Raw genomic sequence first — 18,072 nt, 5'->3', positions numbered from 1 at the left:
AGGAGAGCTGAGAAAAATATCTCAATTATTTGTTATAATCAGCTGGTTTTTATCCTTTTCCTGGTTTTTATCCTTTTTCTCTAGTTCTCTGTTATATTATTACAACATACATTTACAATACTGTACTGTAGTATATTAAATCTGCAACTAAGACTGTATGCGCACGGTGTTTGAACCTTCAAGGTTATACTACTCTTCTTGTTCGAAGAAGTGCTTGAAAGGTGATTCAACCACTTCACTTTTTAAGAACCACACAAATTCAGTCACCTATGTATCATATGAATTCAATGAAAAGCTACTTATGTACAAATAGCAAATAATTTAATCAAATTACTTACAAAGAGTTCACTCATATATATTTACAAAGTTCTGAACATAAATTATTTCTTTATTTACAGAATGTCTACTAACACATTCTATAATTTTTTTTAATACAAACTTGTATTTAGTCCATTTGTAATTTGAAAGAAATTTTACAGTTAAATAATAATCAGACATAAATAATTTAGTTTATTTATTTAATTTCTATATGTATTTATTACTAGTATTTCATTGTTGTTGTATGCTGTATCACATGCAATACTGTGTTACTGATTTCTTATGATTATTCTCAGCCACAATATGTTACATATTAATACTACTGGCCCTGAGGCCAGAATCAGCGAATTATTGGTGTTCTTAAAGAAAATTCCTTTGTTATTTCACATAAAGATTTTCTAGAGAGTTAGCTAAAAGTATGCTGATAGCTTACCTAACCAAATTAGTTAAAGCTATTAATGGGTTAAGGAAATAAAAGAATTTGAAGTTAGTTAAATTTAAAGTTAATTTTCTGAATGTTTATAGATATGAAATCATGTAAAGATTTCTTCTCTGTTTTTAAAAGAGACCTGCGACCCTACACCTTATTTTATTATTCAATCAAAAGATTATTTAATGGACAGTTTGTTCTTTCTTTTTAGTCTTTTATGATTGATCTAAGAGATAAATATCTAAAATGTTCGCTAATATCCTACATTCTCCCAGAATAAGTGGAATACCAACAAGACATAATACAAATCCCAGGAAAAATAAAAAGTCTTCACCAGATTTGTTTATTTATTTTATATAAAATAACATCATGAATAAAATAGATCCTTAATAACTTATTTCTTGCCTGATTTTCTTTAATCTGTATTTTTAAATCATTTTTAAATATTTAATTTTTCTTATTCATTAAGTATATGTCTACATGTATGATTAACCAAAATGGCAATAATTTTAATTTTTAAGTTTCAGTTTGTTTATCATTGATATTCATGGGGAAGCTACTGCTGCTAGCAATTGTGATATACCCAACAAAGTAAAAATGGTTGCCACTGTTTTGATGCCATCCAGGTTGTCTTTTCTGATTTTTGTGTGAAACTAGCTTCAATGTGTAATTATGAGCAGTAATCATGGTTTTCTTAAACTAGATTTGTTGATCAAGAGCTTATACTAACAAATGTTTACTGAAAATAATTATTACTGAAACACATTAATTTAGTGATTTTATTTTAATAATGATGTTTTCTAATAAGTATTCCATTACCCGAGTACCTGAGAAGCCCTTCTATCTATTTCTGACATATCCTATTTACTTAAAGTATTATTGTGTAGTAATCTTATATAGATATATATTTGTTTAAGTTCTGCCAGGAACTTTGATTACATAACTTAACAATCATTACATTACGTGCATTTATATTTTATAGTAATGTACATTTGATGTTATATTTCTAATCAATAGTGTAGAAGGATAAATTTTATTATCCTGAGAGTATACTAGGAATACCCTAACCACATCCCAGATGATGTCTTTGGTTCAGAGTATCCTATGGAATATCAAAATTAAATGTCAAATACATTCAGTGAGATGTCCTATACATCCTACAAAAATTCTGTATAGACATGTCCACAGGATAACCAGAACTGAACATTTTTATCTCCTAGAGCTCTCAAATATTATTTGACTTGTTAGATGTCAAACCAGGATATCCTACATACCTTACTAAGACATCTGTTGGTTATACTGTGAATGTTGTGCTGATTACAGATGAAAGCTAAAGACTATTTGTGCATTTAGGAATTTTTGTAACTAACTTATTTTATATTTATTTACTTTATATTTTATTTTTTTACTTTTATTTATTTTTTTTTTTTTTTTTTACTTTTTTTATATTTTACTTAATTTTTATTTTTCTAACTTATTTTTTTTTTAGAACATGGTACAAGGATTACAATCAAAGCACATTCTTAAGTTACTGAGTTATAATGTTCATCATCCTATATTCCACCTTCCTTTAGTTTTCCTTCAATAATCAACTAAAGAAGTCTACATCTAGAACTATGACAATGCATTCAAAATGTTTCAAATTTCTTCATTAACTTGAGAGAATCTGAATAATGTTGATCAAACTCCATCCTCAATATTTATCCAATGGCTATCCTTCTTCTTTCAAGAATATTAAATATGTCTTCATCTAAGATCTATCCAAGAAATTTTAAATATCATTCTAAAAAAACACAATTCCAAAATCTCCAAACAAAATATAGTATAACCAACTGCAGCTTTTATTCCATAGAAAGACTGAGTGAATCAGAACATCTCAGAACATAAATTTTTAGCTGGATAGTCAGGTTTTTATACTAAAAAAAGATTTTCATTTGGAGAAAGTATTATGTGCCACTTCAATTTTCGCCTTGATTTCTTCTGAGTTATAAGTGTGTTTACTTTATTCATGGCTCCAAGCATTTATACTTTTCTACTTTCTCAATGACCTTGTAATCTACAGGTTGTGTACTATTGGGTGATAATTGTAAGCATTGTAAATTTTATTTTATTTATATTTAAATGAATCTGTTTATTTAGCTGATATTTCTTAAACATATAATAATTCTTTATAGATCCTCAAGATTGTCTGTTAACAGCATCATATCATTGGCATACCATACCATTTGTTATGTCTCTATTAACCAGAATAGCTGTTGCATCTCCCTCAAAGCCTCCTGCATTATTGCCTTCAAATGAATGTTAAACAGTAAGAATAACCACTATAAACTTAATTTATAAAAGCAGGATTGTGCTGATTACCAGAAGATTATGTTGACTTCCAAAAGATCTTTTCAGAACTACAAACAGTTTGAAAGCTCTTGTAAAAGCTTATTTTCCAATTTCTTAGAGAATGAATTATTCTTCTTACAGTTGTTTTGGAAGCTACTTTTCCAAGCTCATTACAGTTGTTTGATGAATTTTGTTATTCTGAAATTTCATCTATCCAAGAACGTTTCTATAATTAATAATACAAGTCAACCATTATTTGCAGTCATCCAAATAATATGTATATTAATCCTTAAAGCCTCAAGGTACTGATTTATCAGGACCCTGTAATGAAGTCAGAAAGCTCAAGGTCCCAATATATCAGGGCTCCTTTAGAGGTAAACATAGTCGATTTTTTAACCGCTAGATGGGATGATTATACATCAGTACATAGCTTAGAGCTCCGTGAATACAATGGTAGTGTTTGTATATATATCTATCAATATTTTGTCTGAAAAAACATCAATACTTTTACAGTTACATTTAAAATTGTGATGCTTGCATGCCGAGTGCTAATTGTTGATATTTTTGTGAAGATTATGTGATTTATTTCTTTGTTTTAGCATTATTTTGTGGGAAATTCTCTCTTTTAAATGTTTTTGAAGATTAATTCAATTATATTATTTTAATATTTCATTTGCTTTTTTATATTCGTATTTTTTTTTATTGCAAAACTATGGCCAAATCTAATCTTATTATTTGTGATACAAAAGACATTTTTGAAGTAAGTGAAAGTGAATATAAATTATCAAATAATAGTGGATCAGATGAAGAAAATAGTGACAATATTTTTGCATGTGTTAGTAATAACAAATCCAAGGATGAAAGTTATAGAAATAATTGAACCCGAAGATGACATAGCATTGTCACATCAATTTTTGGAGCTTCCTGGCCCAAAATATATACTCATAATTGGTTCTGATCCAATTAATTATTTTTATTTCTTATTTACAACTAGTTTCTCTTATTCTGAAACAAACAAATAGGTCTGCTGAAAAATATTTGAATAACAATATAGATAGGTTATCTGGAGCATATAAAAAGTGGATAAATGTGAATGAATCTAAAGTAAAAGGATTCATTGCCTGCATACTGAATATGGGTATAAACAGAAAGCCAACCCTAAAATGTTACTGGAATTCAGTCTCGTCTTAGGGGTCTTTTGGTTTGGGAAAATGTTTTCCATACATAGATTCAGACTTATTTAAAAAATTTTCCATTTAGTCAATAGTGAAACTTATCCACTTCTTGTTCTTGACCATAAAGATTATCCCCATATATTAGATATATATGGTTTTATTGGTTTTTTAAAAGGTTATTTTATTATCAGTTGACATAGTTAATCACTAAATATTCTGCAATTGTGTACATTGATAGATGTGATGATAAATTACAGAAATTGTGTAGAAATAATTATTTGTGAAAGTTATGCAACCTGGTAAATTTTATTTATTTGTTTGATTATACTATAATATTATCCATTCATAGAATTTTAGTTATGTTCTACAAGCAGAATAAATCTTACGTAAACTTTGTGGCATTCCAATTTTTGTGTTAAACTTCTAATCGGAATACCTGCATTAACCATGTAATATTTAATTTTATAAATTCTTTTTAGCTTTCTTATTATCAATACTTTGTAGATTTTCAATTCTTTTCAATGGTCAATTATCATTACCTATATAATTATTATTTTTATTGTATGATCTTCATATATTTATAATGTAATATTTAATTTAATATTTTTAATTAGATTTGATGTTAGTAAAGTTATCCAGTAATTAAAAAGAGGATGGAAAAAATGACTGATTTGTCAAATCAAGTTTTTTTATTGGAACAGCTAAAAAGTAATTTTAAAAATGAACTTCAACATGTTATTAAAAATTAATTAAGGAATTCTAATATCCTAAAAATAAATTTAATAAACTCCAGATGGTTTAATAGATTTAAACAAAATCATGGATAGTAATCAATCCATGATTGATAACTATCAATCATTTTACCAAGTAAAAACAACTTGGTTTTCTTTGGTGTTAAAGAAGGAATAGGAAGACTCCAAGGGATTAAGAAATTAACTACTGGATTTATATAACAAAGTAGTATCAGTAAAGCTAGTAAAATCTGCTTTAAATTTTGTAAAAAAATTGATCTGTAAGCTTATTCAGAAATGCCTTATGTTTGCTTTGTTGGTGAGAAAAATGAAAAACTTTGAGGTGCTTCAAAATGGAATTAAGTTAAGAAGGAGTGGTACATATACTGTATAGCCCTGAATTGTGATCATGAAACCGAAGTTAAACATAAATATTAGACTGAAATAAGAGCACAACTAAATTGGGACAGGCATATAACAAAATTATGATGTAGTGGATGGTAATTACTTTTGTGCTCCAAAATGCACAAAATTCTCTAATATTCTATTCTTCAATATATTCTATTAATTCTCCAGTATTCTTACATTTTTTTGTTTAAAAAATATAAATTGGAAGTTTAAGTTATAGAGACAAATTTGGGGCAGAGAGAAAAAGGGTACTGTACAGGCACAGGGAAATATTTGTAATTTTCCCCGTTTTCTAAATAATTTTAAGAGAAATATTTTCATTTTTTATTTCCAGATTGAGCCCCATTCTTCCAGTAAATCAGTTAGGTTGTGAGCAGAACTGGAATTTGGATGACAGTAAATACAATAACGTAAATTTTGTAGCATATAATATTTGGGGTCTAAAATCTAAGACATATATTTCTGATGTAGGGTAATGTAAGTGGTAATGCACCAGTAAACATGTAGTCTGGAACAGACTCAGGTTGACTACTCCTGAAACATGTATTAACTGAATATCAAAGAACACCCACATCCACAGTCTAGCATTCAAATTCATACATTGAATGAGGTAATAAGAAAAAAAGACATGTTTTATAAAGACTGGGTTAACATGAGTCAATTTTTCCCAGGTAGAAATGGCAAAATTTCAGATGACAAATTTTAGTACCAGGAGTATGATTGATGAAATTAAGACTAGTCTTTTATGTGAGCATAAAACAGTCAAAATAATCAGTGGTGATTATTATACAGAGCTTAGTTTTGATGTGAATTATGTATATAGTAATGTTGGTGATCAGTGGATAAACTGGTAATTAAAAGATAGAATGGAACTGATTTATTTAAATAAGTATTCATACACATCAATGTAAAAGTAAAGTTGTGAAAAAGTAAAAATAATGTTGGTAATAGCAAGTAATAAGAGTATGATGGTTTGCATTTTGTTATTGCCCATTCTGTGTTGAAAGTACTCTTGTAGAAATACTCAATAAAAGTGTGTGCAGTGGAAATAAGGTGATTAATTTTTAATAGCTGGAATTTGCTAGTTTTTTCTATCACATAGCCTGGAAGTATAGACATGGACTCTCATCAGAATTAGAGGCTTTGGAAGGTTTTTTATTTTTGCATAGCTTATGGGTTTTGTATTTTTGTAGTAACTCATCAGATGATCATATATGACCACAAGAAGTGTGCTGATATGTTAAATGTTATTTTGTAAGATTCAAAACTTAATAAAACACTTTTATTATTATTTTTTTTTTTTAATTTTTGCATGGTGCACTTTTGGAATAAGTATATAAAATATACATTTATAGATAACAAATAAAGATATCAGCCATCATGAATGTATTATGCAACTGCAAAATGGAATGTGCTTAAACCTTTTTTAAAAACAAATTTAAAAATGACTTTCTTTAAACAGATGCAATTTACAACTAATCCATGTAGTTACAAGATCTTCTAGAGGCACATAATTCCATATAATTATAAAGTAAATTCTTTAATTTGTTTTAAAAACTCACCAAGCGTTTAACCCTGGAGAGTTAATGTATGTGAATTGTTTCATTAAAGCTAAAATGTAAAATTTACGAGGATTTAAAAACCCAAAAACATGTTTTACATTTTTTTTAAATATTGTATTAAAAAATATATAAAATAAAGGGTTTACAAAGGATTATTTAAAATATCTTTGTTTTATTATCTTGTACACAGTTTACACAACATTTCTCTCAGTGCTGTCCGCAGATCGGCTTGTTGTAGCAGCAGCAGCAATAAAGTGACATCATTCGTCTCTTTGCCGATGGAAAAATTCCACAGTAGTGCGAGGCTGGTATTGTGGTTGAACAGCTTGACGTACTGGGAAAGGTACTTTCAAAATGACTGCAATAGACTCACGGAGTTGACGTGGCAAGTTTGGTACTCCCAAGCAACGCTCAAGCCATGGTTTAACCAGATCACAGTAGATTTTTTAGACAAATTCTCATCTTGATACTAGTTTTAGGCCCATTTTTACTATGTTGGATACATATATATGTGTATATATATATATATATATATATATATATATGAATTTACCAAAGCTACACTTATGATGCCGTAAATGCAAAGTCTCCACAGGATGATCAAGTAATGAGATGGCTAGAGGTACTGAATAAAACCAATTATTGATTGTTATATTCCAATTGGAATCAAGAATAGTTTCAGACACTTTTTTGATGAAAAGTTCAACATCTGGCAAATTTCCAGTCTGCATTGCCTTCTCGGTATAAGGAATTGCATCTACCATGAATTTAGTTGAACTGTCACACATCATGACAATCTTAATCCTGTATTTCCCGAGTTTGCTAAGGATATGCATTCTGAAGCTACAACAACCTCAAAATGCAAGTAACTGTTCATCAATTATTTTGAATGATCCAGGCTTATAAGAACTTCGACAGGCAACAACAAAACAATTCCACACTTCTCTTGTTGATGCAATGCTATCTAGCTTTCTACGTTCTTCTCGAGTTTCAGCATGATCAAATCTTAAACATTCTAATAAAAAATCAATGTGGTCACAGCTCATTGTTGCACAATACCTTCCACTAAAAAATTCAGGGTTGAAAAGTTCACCTGAGGGCATATAGTAGTTAACATTTTGGGCTGTGGGGAGCACTAAGAGACCCAAAAAACTGTACCCAATTCAACTGAGACCCAATTCAGAAACTGTAGCATTTTGCACCCAACAGTTTTCAGCTTTCACAGCAACTTCAGGATTAGTATGCAGAAGAATTTTGCTCTTAATTTCTTCAGTGAAAAATATATGAAATATTCCAACAGGATCAATTTTGATTTTAACTTCAACAACAGGACCTGGAGTGATGTCAATCACATTTCTTGCTGCTGAAAACCTATTTTGTGCCTGAACAGGCTTATTCATCCATCTTTCCCTTTTAGACTTAATTATTACTTACTACAATTAGGGAGTTGTCAGGGACACAGTCAACATTTACTTTCATTTGGTTGGTGGGAGCAACCTGTGGTTTAATGATACAGTATGACTGAAAAGGTCTCTCTGTAGAAGAACTAGGAACATCATTGCTTGTACCAGGATTACAAGGAGGAAGGCATAAGGTTACCTTCTCCGATTCAAAGGTTGTGAGGCACACTCTTCATCAGATGACTCTCTAGCCAAATCTCTTTCAGTGACCACAAAACTAGAGTCCATGTCTGAATTGTCACTGTTCATAACAAAATCATATTCTAAAGCATCAATTTCATTTTCTGAACCATTAGTTTCTTCAGAACTATAATCATCATAATCTTCATGTAAATATCGCAGTATTAATTCATCTCTGTTAAAATCAGCCATTTTTATGGCTTGCAAACCTTAAAACATCAATAACAGAAAATAGGCTCTTCAAAGAAAGCAAAACACACAAAGAAAAGATTAAAATGTAAAAATAAAATTCCAAACACTACTAATGTATTGTAAAATTATGAACAGCAGTTGAAAAATAATATAATGCAACACTCACAAAAACTAAAAAGCTACTGACTGTTGTGTCTAATGCAAGGAGGAACAGTACAGGACAGGCGTGTCTATTGCTCCAACACAGGGAGGAAGCATTTTAAATGTGTTTGCCATTCGTAATATTTACGATACGTTAGCTTTCTGAGGTTAAGTTATATTCAACGATCGACATAATGAAATAAGAATTATAAAAAATAATAACTTAATTATGACTCAGTTTTTATACATGCTTCCAGCAGATCTTTTCAGAACTATAACACTATTTGAAAGAGCTTTAAAATCATATTATCCAGTTTCATAGAGAATAAATCATTATTTATTTATTTATTATTTTACAAAATGTTTAAAATTTGTAGATGCTCCATATTTTACGAGCTGTAACTTTTAATTCATAAATTTTTCTTCAAAATGTATCCTGGGTATACTACAAAAATCTTTCAAAGAATTTTGAAAAATTGATTATCAAACAGTGTAGAGCCACTAGAAAAACATTTGAAATCACCCTAGATGATAATATTACAAAGTAAAGCAATACAGATTTTCAGACAAATAAACAAAGAAATGAACACAAAAATGAATTAAATATACTTTTATTAAGTATTAATATTAGAGTATTTACACAATATAAAATGTTCTATCACGTCACATCAAATACATGTTGTACTACTAGCAGTTTACAATACCTTTTTTTATTCAATTTATTAAACAAACAAAAAATACATAAAAATGTTTTTGTACTACAACTGTAGAGATTCAAGAAATCATAAATATCCAGGAAAACTAACTATATATAGAATACTAAGTAACAATTCCGCATTACAGTTTGTTAGTAAAATTTTTCAGTCATTGTAATTTTTTTTCTTTATTTCATTAAAAAAATAAGAAAGGAATAAAATTCTTTGAGGTTTGCATATCTTAGATTATTATAAATGATGTCAGTGTTATATTATAAAAAATATATATAAATCATCTCTATAATTAAAAAAAAAAATCTATGTATTTAATAAAGTACATATTTTAAATATATATATATATATATATTTTTACAAGAAATAATTCCTTAAACGAAACAATAAACAGTAAATATGGTAATCTACAATATTTAGATGAGTACATAATCACAGATCAAGCTTTAAATGTTCTGAAAACTTATAATAATATAAAAATATAAAAAGTATAATTCGATGAAGAAATTTACAGTACAGTATTGTCAAAAAATATTAGTGATGCTAACTTAAGATATATCAGTACTTCCAGAATTCTGTGTAAAACAAAATACAAATTCTAAATACTTTTATAAAATGATGAATATAAATTTTAGAAAAAATATCTTAGGCCTATTAGGTGATGTTTTGTGAGGTAGAAGATAGGCATATTTGAATCCTATACCTGCCTGCTTGGTTGATTTGTTAAGCAGAGCTTTCCGCCACATAAGTTATCTGCGATTTACTGCTAACTGTTTCATCATCCTGTAACAAAACAATGAAAATATTAGAACCCAATAGTTTAATGTTTGAGACTTATCTTTAAAATGTTATTTATAAATTATGAAACATTTTTCCTAGTTGTGAGACAGAGTACTTAATTACCTAGTTGCTGAACATTATCTGCTTCAGTTTTTTAATATCTTCAACATAAGAAAAACTTCAGAAGTATTCTTCTCATAGAGGATGTTAGTTTTAACTAAAAGCTGTGGAATTAAAACATCTATAATTCATTATTAATGAAAAATATGGAAGTGCAACATAGGTAAAAGAGGCTATTTGTTATTGACTAATTTGAACACCAACATTAAAACTTGAATATACACTAATTACAGAATGAATAAACAGTACACAGTATATTATATGAACAGTATATAATGTATGAGTAAACATAATGATATGACTAGTAAGGAAGGAAAATGAATAATTGTTGTTTATCTTGGAGGCAAAAACTATTTTTTTATTGTTTTTTGAAAGAGCCAATCATTGAAAGAAAATTTGGAAAGAAGAATTCAAAGAAGCAGTGTTTAAAAACTGACAAAAACTTTGCATTAATTTAGCCTTCATGATGATGGCTTTTTTAACTTTCAATTAGGTTGTTCAATATTAATAACTACCGTACTCTAAACTTTATAACGATCCTAAATATTTTCATTTCTATTTTTTTTTTTTTTTTTTTTTTAGGCTAAGATTTTACATACATAACAGTTTCATTCATATACAAACTTCTTGAAAGTAATTAAAAAAGCATAATTACTTGAATATTTGTTTAATAATTAAGCACTTTGTTAAATTGTTAAAATTCTTTGTAAATTAAAAATGAAGTACAATACAAATTCAACAACTGACGTTTTCAGAATGGAACAGTATATTAGACTGTTCAATCATCTCAGATTGATTTATTGTTATTGTTTTTTTGTTTTTTTTTTTTTTCATTTTTAAGACTGATGTCAAAAGAACTGAGGAATTTTTAAATGAATCTAAAGGTAATACAGTTTTAAAACATATTTATTGTATTAAATTAATTTTGAATAAATCAATTTTGAATTTTTAACATATCCCCAATCTCATTGTTTCTCATGTCTTTCTCATTGTTTGTGGCAGGATTGCTATTGTGTGTCACAAAGAAATTGCTTCAAAAGGTATTAATAATAATTTAATGTTATGGATCCATTACTGTTTTGACATGTTTGTTAAATTTTAGATTCTGTTTGAGTAATTATCTAAGCCTAACTTTTCAATTTTTTACTGTCTTGGAATAAAGTGGTGAATAAGTTAATCAAACTTAAAATAAAAATGTTTAGCAGTTTGTTCAGGTTAATCAGGCAAAAATTGTGAGTAACAATCATGAGGAGGAGAAGGAGGATAAAATGGATAAAATTATTTTTGGTGATTTATTAAGAAAGATTTTATTCTAAATGACTGACAATGATGTAAAAATTAAAATTAGTTATGTTTCAATTTCCTTAACAGATTTACTAAATGACATATGTAAATGGAAATGATATTCCTTCAATTACTGAATAGATCATCCAGAAAAATAATAAAAAGTAATAATCTGCTTTAACTTGTTTCTGAAAATAAAGAAATATATAATTATTTTAGTTTTCTTATAAAAGGCATTATTCTGAAATTTAGTCGTGAAATGATGACGGATTATTACAATGAAGTAAATAATTCTTTGAAAAGAAAATAATCATACCTCAAGAACAAGTGATGTAGATTAAATTTAAAAAATTATTTTATTAATAATGTAACTGCAAACTATAACCCATTATAGGAAAGTGTTTACACAAAGCCATAGAGTTCTAGAAAGGTCAATGATCTGTCAATGTATCAAGGATAAAAAGTACATATACTAATACAGCATAAAAGTTTGTTCCTCTTTGTAAACCAGATGGCATTGTTTTAAAAACTATTTTAAATAATGGGAATCAAGAAAACTTGCTGCAGAAATCTAAATATATTATTTAAATCTAACATACAAAAAAATTGAGCTTTAGGCATATTTTATTCATGGAAAAATTTGGTGTCACCTGTGACTACTTATAAATTTTATTTTAAAACAGAATGTATTGTACAGGAATGTTAACAAGCTAAAAGAAAATGCAGAAGGTGATTGTGCATGAAACACAACAGTACTGCACTAAAAGTCAATATTCTTCTGAGATTTGTGTGATAATTATAAACAACACAATACTTGTGATGTTTTATACAACACTATTCAGCATGAAAATGAAATGATCAGCATTGTCAACAAAAGCAATACAAAATCCAATACAACTACCTGTTGTCCAGTACAATTGCTGTATGTCAGGAGTGGACAGAATAGCCCAAATGTAAGCATATTATCCCTGCAAAAGAAAAACTATATTGGTACAAAAACATATTTTTTCACTACTTGCAAGTCAGAATCCTAAATTCTTTTTTTTACTATAAAAAAAAATGCCTTACATCCAAAAATACCTTTTTATCACACCACACCAGGTTTTAAACCTGAAAGGCCAGTTTAACAAAATTAAGAAATGAGTGTGAAGTGGTCAAATAGAAAAATTCTGAGAAAACAAAATATTTTTTAGGGAAAAAAGTTTAAGAAACCAAAATAACACGACCTATCCCTACACTCAGTTCATAATTTTTTGCCATAATTTACATCTAAACTGACCAAATTTCTGACAATAAAATGATAATTTTATTGTGTCAATTCCCAAATTCGAGTAAATTGTCACTTGTTATCTATTATGAGTTTTAGCACATTTGACATTATTCAATTCCTGCTCTTAGACTAACACCTCTGACGAAGGGTATAATAACAGAAATAAAACCCAGTCTTGATTTCTCATAATGTGACGAGTGATATATTCACTATATTTTTTATATGATTTCAGAAGAAAACATTATTGGATTTGTCATATAAGGACAGAAATTGTAGTTTTTGATTAGCCTCTCCAAACACCAATCCATTATATGGATAAGGTTGTATCAACTAGGTAAGAACATCCAATTCTTTATGTGGTGGAGCATCATACCTGTTGAAAAACCACTCCTGCTTGATACCAATTGGCACAAATAATAATTAAATCATAACAATAATAGATGGCTCTCTGTAAAAGTGGTAGTAGCATCTGTTCTTTTTATTTGTAATTCTAAATTCAAATCCCAGTCAACCTTGGCATTTTTACATGCTACAAAATTCATCTCTCATTATTAAAAAGAACAGTAAGTAGCTGCTAAATAGTGCAGTTAAGAGAAAGTAACTGAGCATAAGCTTATAGTTAACAAGAATTTAAAATAAAAAAACAACTGAATTTCCACAGCAAAACCAAGAAGATGCTGTCTTTCACATCATGAAGTTGATAGTATAATTAGTACCATTGTGCATGTATGAGAGTGGATCAATAAGCACCCATGTTAGGAATGAAAATGTAAGTTTATCAGAAAATGTTTTTTATTTTTCAACATAATCTCCTTTTAGGAGGATACACTTTTCCCAATGTCCCTGCCATTTTTTAAACCCTCTAAAAAATGCAATTTGTCAAATTCTTCAAAATAGTGTTCTGTCTTGACAATGACCTCTTTGAGGCGAATGTTTTCCTGCGAGCCATGTTTTCATGTTGGGGAACACAAAGAAGTCACAAGGAGCCAGGTTGGGTGAGTGTGGTAGATGTGGCAGCAATTTATGTAATTTATGCAATTTGGCCGCAATGATTCCGGATAAGTGAGCTGGTGTATTGTTGTGATGAAACAGCACATTTTCTTTGCCAAGTAGGACCATGTCCATTTCAATTTCTCATTAAATCAGTCCAATAATTCACTGTAATACTACCCCGTGATTATGCTTCCTTTTTCCAGAAAGTCTATGAGGGTTATTCCCTTTGCATCCCAAAAAATTGAAGCCAGACTTTTCTGGACAATGGGACCATCTTGGCCTTCTTTAGAGCAGATTTGCCTGGTAAAACCCATTGTTTTGATTATCATTTGGTCTCTGGTATATAGTTATTGATTCAGGTTTCATCAACTGTGAAAACTCAACATAAAAACTGCAGATTTCACTTAAAAAAGTCCAAACACTGCAAACTGAAGTGAGCAATCATGCCAACCATCAGCCCAAAAGCTTTCTCATTCTTTTCTTATCATATAAAATCTTTAATGCGGTTCCGTATGCCACACCTATGGCCACTTTGCACACTTTCGTTTGGTGATCAGCAAAAATCACATCATGGACTTTTTCAACGATTTCCTCCTAACCACATCTGCTGGGCAACTAGGGTGCTCCTCATCAAAAACAGATATATGGCCATGTTTAAATTCATTAAACTAATGTCTCACAGTTGTCATAGATGGGTGAATAGTCCCTATAGACAGAATCCAACTTCGTTTATACTTTTTCACATGTTTTTCCATTCAAAAATAAAAAGCAAATTATGGATCAGTATTGTTCTTTTTCTATTGTATTGAAAAGCACCAAATACATTTACTACAAATGGCTGTCAAATAAAAGCAGTTTGTTACTGTAGTAATGCCAACTTTCCTCAGCGATGCCATCTGTCTTCAAATACGGGTACTTATTGATCCAACCTCATATGTGTGAACATTTTTGCTCTAAAATGCAGTTGTAGGAATTTTTTATTTATGTAGACCATTATGTGCATCTCTTTGGACATTTAGGTTATCCACATTGTTTCAACTTCTCTTCCATCATCATGAAAAATTAGACATGTCCTGTCTCCTTGGACTTTATTTATCACTCTTTAATATTTTTCACATCAAATGATGTTCTACTGCACTAAATTTGGAAGTTTTGTTGATCTCACATCAAATGATGTTCTACTGCACTAAATTTGGAAGGTTTGTGCAGAAGGTTTCTCTTTTTGAAGAAATTATCTCTTTATATCATACAAAATACTAAATTTTTCTGAATTTGGAATGGTATGTTAAGTGCATAAAGTCTCCTTCATTTAAGCTAGATCAAACCCAACTTAAAGAAAGAAACTTAGTAAATTTAGTTGTAAAATATTACAAAGCTGTTTATACATCAATCTGTGTTCTACGGCAGCAGGTTTATTATGCCACTTTTTAATCAGAACTGAGATTCACAGAACATTCAGTACGTATTATCATACACATCATATGAACAACCTGTGCATATTTATCTCTCTCTCTCAAATATATATATTTATATGAATCTATTTTAGTAACAAAAAAAAATGTTTCAGCACCTGAAGTGCCATATATTTATACTTGCAGTAAAAGCATGGAAATCAAATACATTTTAATAAATCCAGTTCTCCATTGAAATTTCTTATTAGAAATGCAAAACAAAATTGATAACATATTTTGCATATCTTTTAATTTATACCTCCTTCAGAAGATGGCCAACTTTAGAGGTACTCATAAAAATATAGATCCTGAGGAAAACACATGATTGTTGTTATTTTGTGTATTAACTTTTATTATTGCTCCCTTTATGTTTTCACAGGAAACAAAAGTATTTATTATCACTGATTATGTTATATACCTTCATAATATTATTTAAAAAATAATTTATAACCAGTAATACAAAGAATAAACTGGAAGAAATACTGCAAAACTGTTATTATGCAAAATTGATAATCAGATAAAAAGTTAAAAACTCAGAATAAAAATTATAACAAAGTGTTTATTCAGTGAGTGTGTGTAAGATACAAGATGGCAAAAAAAGACACAAATTGAGATAGAAATAGAAAACAATATTTTGAGAAGGTAGATGTAGCATGAGTAAATTATATCTAATTTTGCATAAATGAGAATTTTAATTTTATTTCACAATATCTTGGTAAGGGGAGAAAGAACAAATAGGTGAAAACATACATTCTGCAGGTTTAAGTTAATTATTTAAACCTATATATTGAATACATGAATAGAAAGCATGGCAGCACCCCAAATCACTAATAAAACATATGTATTACAATTTAAAAAAAATTCCCAAATCACTAATAAAACATATGTATTACAATTTAAAAAAAATTGAGATCTTATTTCTGCAAAAATTTAATTAATGTTTCATATATAATCATAATTGGGTGACAACCTATTATTACTTAGAAAAACTGTAAATAATGACCTTTAAATTTATCAAAAAATTTCCTACTGTATTAAAACTCAAAGCTGAATTTGTTAAGTAGCAGGAAACAGATGAAGCTCTTTCAGTTTTTGAGAATATGATAAACTTAATCAAACAACAATAGTTCCAAGATCAATCCTTTTAATACATTATAAAAAAAGTAAAATTATTTGTCACGTAATTATATCAAATAATAAATTTTTGATATGGTTTTGAATGGAAATAAGAGTAAAACATCTGAAATTTTGACTTTTTTGATGTGGAGTGACATTTAAACTCTTTTTATAGAAAAAAATCCTTTACCCAACATTTTACAACTACTTAGTAATTTCTACAATTACATATGATAGAAAAAAATCTAGGGTACTGAAATAAATTAAAGATGGATTTAACTGAAATTTTTTTGATTCGTCAGGTCATCTTTTTGAACCATCATCAAAACAGGAGCTACATCTACCACCTCACCTACTAAACACTAGTTTCAGATCTTGCCTTCCCAGTCATTGGGTTGAGTTCCTCTTCTTGTCCTGTAGTCTGCTCATCAACAAAGTTAATACTACTAGCCTTATACCAAACAATTATATCCACAAGAAAGGCACAAAGTAAAATAGCTCCAGTAATTCCTGAAACAGAAAAAAATAGATAAAATAATTATGCCATGTATGTAATAGTAAGGATAATTAACTGTATGGTTTCTCAAAGTTATCCTAACATATATAATGATATTACACAATAAATTTCTAATGCCTTTGGCTATGTTAATGTCAAGAGGTGTTCAATTTTATGATGTGATCAAAGTTAACTATAATGTGAGAAATACAGTTAACTGCATAAAAAGAAACCTTGGCTGTACAACAAGGCCAAGGAGAGATTTTACACAGATGTACTTCACTTACAATTCCAGGCAGAAACATAACTTAACCCTTTTAAACATATCATCTACTGATAGTCTGCATTCCTTCCAATCTGGACAATTAAACTAGATTAATCTTTAGTAAACAGTACAGTATTTTAAACCAGTGCTTCCCAAGTCTTTTTTAAGTAAAGTCAATAATCTTTAATACTTATACAGTGCATGAAAAGAAAAAGAAAAAATTTGGCATTACAGTTTTTTCAGTACCTGGCCAAATGAAAACTATACCAAATTATTGCATTAATCTTCTGAAATATAAATGTGAATTTTTTTTATTACAAAGGGTTGAATATTTTTAAACCAAAGATAGATTATTTAATACTATCCTTGGTGAACAATTAAATAAAACTACAAAAATTTCTGCTGTCTAGTATTCAGGAAATGAGTTATTAAATGGACCAAGAATTTAGAAGACACTACGATAAATGTGTGAGTTAGTGGTTTATAATTACATGAGGGTCATACTGAAGGTTGAGATCAATGCCACATTGCATGTCTCCGATTAACATTACAGGAATTTATGTTTATTTTAATAAATATGACATCTCATAAGAAAAAGACATCTGTTAAATATAAGTCATCTCAATCTCAAAAATGTTGCAGAGCAGTTAAGGAATTAAGTG

The 18,072-nt window shown here is 28.8% G+C and overlaps 1 protein-coding gene across 4 annotated transcripts in view; it reads right to left on the bottom strand.

The window, feature by feature from the left end:
* Positions 1–9,522: 9,522 nt before the first annotated feature.
* Positions 9,523–18,072, bottom strand: part of LOC142333902 (solute carrier organic anion transporter family member 74D-like) — a 280,479-nt gene continuing 271,929 nt past the window's right edge. For 2 of the 4 annotated variants that reach the window (XM_075381498.1, XM_075381507.1), the window contains exons 8-9: positions 17,029–17,159; positions 9,523–10,418 (exon numbers count right to left, since the gene is read on the bottom strand). In XM_075381498.1, the coding sequence (XP_075237613.1) occupies positions 10,359–10,418; positions 17,029–17,159 (191 nt within the window). In that variant the 3' untranslated portion in view covers positions 9,523–10,358. Of the gene's footprint in view, positions 10,419–12,720; positions 12,788–17,001; positions 17,160–18,072 lie in introns of all 4 variants that reach the window. The other 2 variants (XR_012758744.1, XR_012758745.1) reach the window with 2 other exon arrangements.

This window comes from Lycorma delicatula, chromosome 1 (genome assembly GCF_047948215.1).
Source record: "Lycorma delicatula isolate Av1 chromosome 1, ASM4794821v1, whole genome shotgun sequence".
NCBI classification, from domain to species: domain Eukaryota; kingdom Metazoa; phylum Arthropoda; class Insecta; order Hemiptera; family Fulgoridae; genus Lycorma; species Lycorma delicatula.
This window is presented reverse-complemented; position numbering and strand designations above follow the sequence as displayed.